Source organism: Stigmatopora nigra, chromosome 5 (genome assembly GCF_051989575.1).
Source record: "Stigmatopora nigra isolate UIUO_SnigA chromosome 5, RoL_Snig_1.1, whole genome shotgun sequence".
Taxonomy (NCBI): Eukaryota; Metazoa; Chordata; class Actinopteri; order Syngnathiformes; family Syngnathidae; genus Stigmatopora; species Stigmatopora nigra.
The window spans coordinates 14,600,413-14,611,014 of NC_135512.1; the positions used below are offsets into that span (position 1 = coordinate 14,600,413).

Below are 10,602 nucleotides of genomic sequence, written 5' to 3' on the forward strand. Positions count from 1 at the left end.
TGTAAAGAAACTTATGGAAATGTTGAATTGTTTCCATAAGTTTCTTTACATTTGCTCTGCATATCTTTGTGAAATACAGCCATGTCTACTTACAATTGCATCTAAGTACAACATTTTCAGGTTACGAAGCCTTTTCATAAGTTACAAGTTACAGAGAAAAAGCTAAATTCAAGGCCATGTGCTCAGCAGCCACCAGTATCCAAAGATACTATAGAGCATATATTCTTCGGAAGAAAGAAAGGGAGTACTTTCTGAAAATCAGATCCTCAACCATCTGTTTGCAGGCAGTTTACAGGGGCTATTTGGAGAGGCAAATAATTGCCAAGATGAAAAGGGCAGCTACTGTGATTCAAGCATATTTCAAGAGACATCAGCAGCAATTGACTTTCAAGAAAAAACTTTGGGCTATTTGTGTGCTACAGAAGAGATTTAGAGCTATGAGACAGAGAAACATTGAGTTCAAACACTATCAAGAAGTCAGGAATGCTGCTTTTTGTTTACAAGCTGCCTTTCAGGGAATGAAATCAAGAAAATTCAACAGGCGAAGGCATCTGGCTGCTACTACCATTCAAGCAGCATTCGGAGCCCATTGCAAATTGAAATGGTATTTAAAATTAAAGGCTGCTGCACTAACCATTCCGCAAAGGCGTCGCGCTGCCAAAGCAGCCAAATCCCAAAGAAAACTGTTCTTGAAAATCCGCAGCGCAGCCATCATCTTTCAGGCACATTACCGAGGCCAACAACGTGAAGGTCCATTGTTCGTTTGCACCAGGCTGCAACTGTAATCCAATTAGCATACAAAAAACATGTTGCACTTCAAGTTGTACATGCGTCTGTCATCGTCATTCAGAAGCACTATCGGGCTTTTATACATAAAAAGCAAGAAAGAACCAACTTCCTAAAAATCAGACAATCTACTGTGTTTCTCCAGGCTGCATACAGGGGCTACTGTGTTAGGAGGGAGATAAATAAACAAAATGGAGCTGCTTCTTTGATCCAATCATACTGGAGATGTTCAGTCCAGAAGCGCATCTTCCAGAAAAAGAGACAGGCAGCTGTAAAATTGCAACAAAGGTTCCGAGCAATGCAGTTTGGCAAAGTGGAAAGGAAAACATTTCTCAGAAAAAGGCAAGCAATAATCACACTTCAGTCCTACTTCAGAGTCTGGATTTTGCGAAAGGTATGCTCAGTTTTTTTTCAGTTTTTTTTACGTTTATGCATTTTCATTGTTACAAAGAGTATTAAATTATTAAAATTATTATACATTTTTTTGTGTAAAATCCAGGAACACGAGGCTGCCACTGTAAAGAGGAGACTTAATTTTGCTGGGGCAGTCTTCCACCACCTATGTGCTATCAAGATTCAAAGAGCTTTGCGAACATATTGGACCTTGAAAACTGCTAAGACACAGATACATTCCGTCATCATCATACAAGTACGTTACTAACAGTCTGATATTTTTGATACGTTAATCTTAATTTGATTATATATTTTTTTCTCTTTTTTACTTCTCAGAATTTCGTGCGAATGATGCTGCAAAAGAGACGCTACCAGGCAGACCGAAGAAAGGTGGTTACAGCACAAAGAGCAGTCAGACGTTGGTTAGTCAGGCGCCACAATTCTGCTTTGGTCATCCAGGCTGCTACGAGGAACTTTCTTCTTCTCAGGCGCCAGAAGAAAGTTCAGCAGGGCATAGTCAAAGCACAGGTACCATTTATATTTTGAAAAGCTCTGTGGGTTCATGTAAAAGCAGAGTACTTGATAATGCTTTTGTGCAAGTAATAATAGACTTAAAGCATCCACAAGATGACTTAACTGCTGACTCCAATCTAATTCTTGGCAAATTTTAATTCATAAATTATACACAAAACATGAGGTCTTTGGTCAAGACTGTCCCCGTCATTGAACCAACCACATGCAAAACAACATGCCAACTTCCTTCTTAGTTCTTAACGTCAGTTTTTTAATATATGAAGTTATTGTTAGAAAAACTCAAAAATCACTTACCCTTCCCTAAGTACTGCACATATAAACGAATGAGCTCTTCCACTTATGGGGACTTTAGAGTGTTTATTCAACCTGGAGAAACCCCATGCAGGGAGAACATGCAAATTCTATACAAAAAGAAACTTATGGAAATGTTGAATTGTTTCCATAAGTTTCTTTACATTTTGCTCTGCATATCTTTGCTAATTTAGTATTTTCTCTTTAACTTGTAACTTATGAAAAGGCTTCGTAACCTGAAAATGTACTTAGATGCATTTGTAAGTAGACATGGCTATATTTCACAAAGATATGCAGAGCAAATGTAAAGAAACTTATGGAAATGTTGAATTGTTTCCATAAGTTTCTTTACATTTGCTCTGCATATCTTTGTGAAATACAGCCATGTCTACTTACAATTGCATCTAAGTACAACATTTTCAGGTTACGAAGCCTTTTCATAAGTTACAAGTTACAGAGAAAAAGCTAAATTCAAGGCCATGTGCTCAGCAGCCACCAGTATCCAAAGATACTATAGAGCATATATTCTTCGGAAGAAAGAAAGGGAGTACTTTCTGAAAATCAGATCCTCAACCATCTGTTTGCAGGCAGTTTACAGGGGCTATTTGGAGAGGCAAATAATTGCCAAGATGAAAAGGGCAGCTACTGTGATTCAAGCATATTTCAAGAGACATCAGCAGCAATTGACTTTCAAGAAAAAACTTTGGGCTATTTGTGTGCTACAGAAGAGATTTAGAGCTATGAGACAGAGAAACATTGAGTTCAAACACTATCAAGAAGTCAGGAATGCTGCTTTTTGTTTACAAGCTGCCTTTCAGGGAATGAAATCAAGAAAATTCAACAGGCGAAGGCATCTGGCTGCTACTACCATTCAAGCAGCATTCGGAGCCCATTGCAAATTGAAATGGTATTTAAAATTAAAGGCTGCTGCACTAACCATTCCGCAAAGGCGTCGCGCTGCCAAAGCAGCCAAATCCCAAAGAAAACTGTTCTTGAAAATCCGCAGCGCAGCCATCATCTTTCAGGCACATTACCGAGGCCAACAACGTGAAGGTCCATTGTTCGTTTGCACCAGGCTGCAACTGTAATCCAATTAGCATACAAAAAACATGTTGCACTTCAAGTTGTACATGCGTCTGTCATCGTCATTCAGAAGCACTATCGGGCTTTTATACATAAAAAGCAAGAAAGAACCAACTTCCTAAAAATCAGACAATCTACTGTGTTTCTCCAGGCTGCATACAGGGGCTACTGTGTTAGGAGGGAGATAAATAAACAAAATGGAGCTGCTTCTTTGATCCAATCATACTGGAGATGTTCAGTCCAGAAGCGCATCTTCCAGAAAAAGAGACAGGCAGCTGTAAAATTGCAACAAAGGTTCCGAGCAATGCAGTTTGGCAAAGTGGAAAGGAAAACATTTCTCAGAAAAAGGCAAGCAATAATCACACTTCAGTCCTACTTCAGAGTCTGGATTTTGCGAAAGGTATGCTCAGTTTTTTTTCAGTTTTTTTTACGTTTATGCATTTTCATTGTTACAAAGAGTATTAAATTATTAAAATTATTATACATTTTTTTGTGTAAAATCCAGGAACACGAGGCTGCCACTGTAAAGAGGAGACTTAATTTTGCTGGGGCAGTCTTCCACCACCTATGTGCTATCAAGATTCAAAGAGCTTTGCGAACATATTGGACCTTGAAAACTGCTAAGACACAGATACATTCCGTCATCATCATACAAGTACGTTACTAACAGTCTGATATTTTTGATACGTTAATCTTAATTTGATTATATATTTTTTTCTCTTTTTTACTTCTCAGAATTTCGTGCGAATGATGCTGCAAAAGAGACGCTACCAGGCAGACCGAAGAAAGGTGGTTACAGCACAAAGAGCAGTCAGACGTTGGTTAGTCAGGCGCCACAATTCTGCTTTGGTCATCCAGGCTGCTACGAGGAACTTTCTTCTTCTCAGGCGCCAGAAGAAAGTTCAGCAGGGCATTGTCAAAGCACAGGTACCATTTATATTTTGAAAAGCTCTGTGGGTTCATGTAAAAGCAGAGTACTTGATAATGCTTTTGTGCAAGTGATAATAGACTTAAAGCATCCACAAGATGATTTAACTGCTGACTCCAATCTAATTCTTGGCAAATTTTAATTCATAAATTATACACAAAACATGAGGTCTTTGGTAAAGACTGTCCCCGTCATTGAACCAACCACATGCGAAACAACATGCCAACTTCCTTCTTAGTTCTTAACGTCAGTTTTTTAATATATGAAGTTATTGTTAGAAAAACTCAAAAATCACTTACCCTTCCCTAAGTACTGAACATATGGACAAATGAGCTATTACACTTATGGGGACTTTAGAGTGTTTATTCAACCTGGAGAAACCCCATGCAGGGAGAACATGCAAATTCTATACAAAAAGGCCAGAGCGCTTCCGGTATTGAACCCGTGATTTCTGAACTGTGTGGCATACTGTATTTTCTTGCATATATGTCGTTGATAGGTTCACCAATAGGTATTCCCAAGTACGCTCATCAATAAAACAGACATTTGACTCTTAACCAGTGTCTTGCAAGAGAAAATCGATCCTCACGCCCCTTCGGACAAGAGCATTCTCCCGAATCGATGTCTCTCTTGCTTATTTGTCACATTAGATTTAACAACAAACATTTCAGTTATCAAAACAATTGAAGTCCTTCGGATCCGAGGAAGCGGTATCACCACCTAGTGCTAAAGTGTGAACGACCGTGTGAGAGGTCGATGTTTCTCAAAACAACTTTGAGAAGTCCAGCTGAATAGAAGGGCGACCTTCCCGTTGTTTATTACGGTTGCAAGCAAAGCGTTATTCATTGCGAGCAAATATATAATAAATGTGAGACTAATAAACCTATTTGTCGCTCAAAAAATGACTGAATCGAGGGTATGGCTTAGAAGCACACAAATTAGACTTGGCATGCACAAAACTGTAAGGTGAAAAACGAAACGGCATAACGCAAGACAGTGCGGCCGATAAGGTAATTTATCTAAAAAAAAGAGAAAGGATAAACTGATAACCCTTAACAAAATTTATTTTGACGGCTATGAATTCAATTCAAGGAGAAGAAAAACATCTCGCACAAAATAAAAACTGGAACTCTTACAAACTAGACCGCTACGGACACACTTTCTGGTTTTACTACTCACGTGACTTCATTTTTGAATTCCTCTACGTGCAGGCAACACCCTTTGGGAATGTGCAATCCAGCAGACGATTTAAACATTATCTCATTAATACCACGTGCGATGATTTTTCTTTAGATTTTCCCTTCAAAGTAACGCATTTGTGCTCCTTTTTAAAACCGCGAATATGTAGGTGAACATTTTGAATCAGGTGGCATCTAATACTATTTTTTTTTTTAATTCGGCGATTATAAGGCAATTTTAAGGGTGTGGCTTTAATGCAGGGTGGCTTAAATGCGAGAAAACACGGCATGTGCTAACCACTTTCACTGTACTGCATATCCATAGATATTCATATAAAATATACTCTTGAATATATAAGCATATTCATTTTACATGTAGTCTATTAAACTATATAAGCATATTCATTTTAAATATACTCTTGAAATATATGAGAAATCTATCTGTAAACTGTGTATTTATGACTAATTTTCAATTAATTTTCCCCCGTGGATGTATGAAGTATATGTCTACTCCAGTGGTTCTTAACCTTGTTGGAGCTACCGAACACCATCAGGTTCATATGCGCCTTCACCGAATCCCACCAGTTTCATATGCGCATTCACCGAATCCTACTTTAGTGTAAAATAAAATATGGTTATTTTTTTTAATGTTTTTTTTAATTCAAGATATTTAAATTCCTCGCTGCACCGATTAGCCAACCAATGTCACGGGGTCATCTGCAGGCAGTGATGGTCAAAAAGGGCATGCTATCGTTACTAGGCATGATGAGTCGATGTGTCTTGACCTCCGTGGCAGAGGCTCCAACGAACCCCTGAGACCGACACATCGAACCCATAGGGTTTGATCGAACCCAGGTTGAGAACCACTGGTCTATGCAAATCTCTAAGAATCTTTTTCTCTACCGTAGGCTTTATGGAGAGGACACGTCTCCCGCCAACGGAATGATAATATGAAAGTGATAAAGTTGAGACACAAGTTGCGTAAAGTCTCCGCTGGTGCCCAAGAGGAGGACAAATTGCACAACAAAACCTCATCTGCCCTGGATTGTATCCTTCGATACAAACACTTCTCTTCCATTCTTGAGGCTCTGAAAACCCTAGGTGAGGTTATGGTGTTTCTGAATTAATGAATTCTTTTAAACTGATAAAAAAATTCAAATTGCTTAAAGTTTTTGCTTCGATATATGTATTTTGCTCACAGGTTTTTTGTCTCAGATTGAAGGTAATTTGAATGTGTTTATTCTAAATAGGCAGTGAAAGTATTGTTTGTTTGTTTACATGCAATTTGCAAACCAAATTGTTGTGTAAACCAGGGGTCTCCGAACCGTCGGACGAGGTATCGGTCCGCGAGCCAACTGGTGTCAGTCTGTCAGAGAAATATTTATTAATTCCAGCTTTTGTTCCAGCCAAAATGTCTGCATTCCTTAATCATTTCATCAATTGGTTAAATTTTTTTTTTTTGCATGAACACATACATTTTTATACATATTCCGTACAAAATTGGTAAACTTATATAATTTATAGAGTAGTAAAGATCGTGGAACAAGTTATGCTAATTTTAGGGAAAATATGCTTGTACTTAGGAAAAATCCAAGTTATAAAAGCACTTCTGGAACCAATTTTGTAATTGGACGTGCCTCCTTTACTAGCACCTTCCATTCTTCCTTCATGGCCACTATAACATGTGTTCTAATCACAGAATTGAAACAATAATAATTAACTTGCGTTGACTATCTATTTTTGAAATGGACAAAACCTTGGCTTAAACAGGAACTGTGTTGGTAATACTTAAAATAACACATTTCTTTAATATATAACTGAGTTGCAAATAACACCTTTGTCTCTTTTAAGTAAGTAACATTTTTCGGAACTATAAAGTAATTCTGAAAGCAAGGCTCTTAACGAGGGCTATGTGTTGCCTATCTGGCAATACGATTCGTATCGAGATTCACAGGTCGCAATTGTCTCTGATCCCGATACTACATCTTAAAACGAATACTTTGATATGTATCACTTTGGAAAAGAGAATCAAAATGCACATAAATACATTTTATATGAATTTATTTTTGAAACCTTATTCAGCACTAACTTAACTTAAACTTGCTTTGGTCTTGTCTGGTATTGCAACTGTCCCAATTAATACCTGAGATCTTTTGACCCCACACTTAAATGAAAATTATCCACGTTTTTAGAAACAGGCTCAGGCCTATAATTTGTTTCTTGCATTTGTTATGGCCACTAAGGTGCTGTGGAATTGATGTTCATACTCTGGACCTAAATAAGTGCAAAACACAACAAACTTTAATCTTTCTCTTGAAGCCGTTTATTTCAAACTAATTAAGTTGTGATTACTGTGTGTCTGTGTTTACAGAAGCTACCACCAGATTGTCCTCTATATGCTGTGAGAAAATGGTAGACAGTGGTGCCACCAGTACCATCTTCACCCTCATTCTTTCCTGCAACAGGAGTGTACCTTGCATGGATGTTATCACATACTCAATCCAGATCCTTCTCAACCTCTCTAAGGTATGGTGTTTGCGAGTAAATTTATATCACAGCTTCCTTTAATGGTTTGTCCATCCGATGTGTTTCTAGTTTCCATCTTAAACACTTTTTAGTGTACATTTTCTTAATGTTCTAATTTTGATTTTTGAATATCAAAGAAAACATCAAGCAAATTACTTTTTTGCTTCTCACCCAGTGTCAAAATTACGTTGAAAATCCACCAGTGCAATGTTGGCAAACTGTATGAACTGTTCATTTGTAAAAGTGCATAGTTGTAATAGTAAATATGGGTATGGGTAGCCACAATTTTGTGTGTCAATGTTACTACGGGACCAGTAAATGCACTGTCCAGTGGGCATTTGTCAGACAGCCTTAGGGCCATCTTGTACGGAAGTACACATTTTAATGTTGTCGCTCGCATCTTTGTTGTAACATTCCCCAAACATTCATCACCTAATGAACCACCTTACTTCTTGGTTCATCCTGCTTCACTTTTTTTAGACACGGGTGATTGTTGTTTTGAGGCAGTCGGGGGCTGGTACGTTGTCGACAAAGATATACAGTAATCCCTCGAATACCGCCGTTCATGTGGACCAGACATGGCCGCGATAATTGAAAAATCACGAAGTAGGGTCACCCCATTATAACTACCTCTTTTTTTCACTTAAGTGCTGAGTCCTGGTCGCAAGAGTGGCTTCTGCATACAAGTTTCAGCGTGGTTTTTAAAATGTTCCTGAACTTAAAAAAAAATAATAATAATAATCATAATAATAATAATAATAGCAGAAAAAATCGTGAATGAGTGAATTTCCGATAAGTGAAGTTGCAATAATCGAGGGAAGTCTGTATTTTTTTTCTATTTCAAAATCACACTTTCAATTTTTCTAAATGATACCATGCTAGTATTCCAATCATGGGATGTATGGGCAATATTATTGGATTAGTAAGTGTTATGTTAGTATAAGTGCTTTCTTTGTTCATTGTTAAACCATCATTTGCGTTTACCGGTTTGAGTGGTGAATTGTGGTGCTGGTCAATGTATATTAACATCTTGTACTACAAGTAAGAGATTTTGACTGGTTTAGCATTTATCTGCATGGAAAATATTTTCCTTGCTACGCGTAATTTCGATTCACAGATGTGATGTGGTGAGCAGACAATGTACACGCACCCTGCTTGTGTGATGTTTGGTTGTGAAAATATTTTCATTTAACAAACTAAATATGCAGTTTGATGTCATTTTAAATGCCAAATTAGCCTTCGATTTGACATCGAGTATACCTGAATGGGTAAACAGTTGTTAGCTGCAAAATATCTAACCTCTTTCTGTTGTTTCAGTACCACAAAACCATTGAGGCTGTGTATGCAGTAGAAAACTCTGTGAATACATTGGTGGACCTGCTGCAGACCTACAGAGGAAAAGCAGGAGATAAAGTAGCAGACAAAGGCAAAGACATCTTCACCACAACCTGCCTTTTACTCATTCTGCTCCTGCAAAACAGAGATCATGCTAAGGTCTGGTTTACTATTCAATAACAATCAAACATTAATTTATGTGATTTTTTCTTCTTCAATAATGTCAAGTTACTAACCTTGGCTCTTTTCCAGGAGGCTATGAAGTGTCCTAAGATTTTGGATAAGATCAAATGTATTTACAAACTCACCGTTCGCAAACACAACATGGATTCAGAAAGAAATGTCACCAAACAGAAGATGAAAGCAACAATAAATGGAAGCTTCAGTGTCCCAGCAACACCACACAAATGCCATCTTGATCAAAAGTAAGTATTTGTGAAGGCTGATGGTTTGAGATCTATTTTGTACTCCATGTGTCTGAGTCTTTGTTTTCCTAGGTTTTCATCCGATTGCGTTCTCACCCTTCGCAAACACAAAATGGATACACAAAGGAATGTGACCAAACATAAGATGAACGTATCAATATGTGGACGTTTATGTGTCCCAGCAACACCACAGAAATGTCATTCTATTCAAAAGTATGTATTAGTGAAAGCTTATTGCTTGATCTGTTTTGTACTGCAGAAGACTGATGATTGATCTTTGTTTTTCTAGGTTTGCACCTGATTGGGTTCTCAGGAAAGACAAACTTAAAAATATAGTGGATCCTCTTGAGGCCATTCAGATGTTGGCGGACGCTCTCTTACTTGTTATGTAGATAACCTTTTACATATTAAGTTTTGTGTTTGCTTTAAAATGTCAGTTTTTATAAATACAATTATGTGGCTGGAATAAATCAAATTCTGTGTATAATTATTTTTTTCTTTGGTGGGCAATGACTAGCTTATAATTGACAGCGTGAGGGAAGTACCAAATGTTTTTTTTTTAATTAGAGGTTATGTTCAGCTAATTTGGGGGATAACTGAATAATGAATTTTGTTAAAGTTTATAATGCAAGGTGTGCTTGCTAAAATATTTCAACTTAATTCCTTACAGTTGTAGTTCATAATACCAGCCATCCAAAGGTACAATGAAAGGGGCAAGATAGAGGCTTTTGGGCGTTTGAGCTAGTTAAGATTTTCCTCTGAATTGGGGTTGATCATCCTTTAAAGTTGGTGGAATGATAAACTTTAGCGCTGTTCACAAAATATTTTAAAGTTAGCTTTTTATTGTACGGGGTCACAAAAGGACTCGGTACTATACACAACACTTTCCCTTGTAAATAATATAATCTTGGCATGGGAAGATGGGTACTCCCTGGAATGGTCGCCACCTTATTGCAGATAAATTACCTCACTACAAGATTGGGACCACATACAGAATCATATCAAATAAAATTACTGGTGTTTTATACCAAAAGTACTAGTCAGCAGTCGTATACATAGTCAATACTCATAGAACAACAGAATAATTCTATGTAGGCATATTGTTCGGGAGCCCCTTTGCTGC

General features: G+C 37.6%; 1 protein-coding gene across 3 annotated transcripts in view; it reads left to right on the forward strand.

The window, feature by feature from the left end:
* The window catches only part of LOC144196893 (abnormal spindle-like microcephaly-associated protein), a 29,328-nt gene extending 19,370 nt beyond the window's left edge, over positions 1–9,958 (forward strand). For 2 of the 3 annotated variants that reach the window (XM_077717401.1, XM_077717402.1), the window contains 12 exons: positions 932–1,180; positions 1,286–1,435; positions 1,516–1,707; positions 3,239–3,487; positions 3,593–3,742; positions 3,823–4,014; positions 6,102–6,294; positions 7,565–7,719; positions 9,037–9,213; positions 9,307–9,479; positions 9,552–9,692; positions 9,769–9,956. In XM_077717401.1, coding sequence (XP_077573527.1) covers positions 932–1,180; positions 1,286–1,435; positions 1,516–1,707; positions 3,239–3,487; positions 3,593–3,742; positions 3,823–4,014; positions 6,102–6,294; positions 7,565–7,719; positions 9,037–9,213; positions 9,307–9,479; positions 9,552–9,692; positions 9,769–9,871 — 2,124 coding nt within the window. In that variant the 3' untranslated portion in view covers positions 9,872–9,956. Of the gene's footprint in view, positions 1–931; positions 1,181–1,285; positions 1,436–1,515; positions 1,708–3,238; positions 3,488–3,592; positions 3,743–3,822; positions 4,015–6,101; positions 6,295–7,564; positions 7,720–9,036; positions 9,214–9,306; positions 9,480–9,551; positions 9,693–9,768 lie in introns of all 3 variants that reach the window. The other variant, XM_077717403.1, reaches the window with a different exon arrangement.
* The last annotated feature ends 644 nt before the right edge of the window (positions 9,959–10,602 follow it).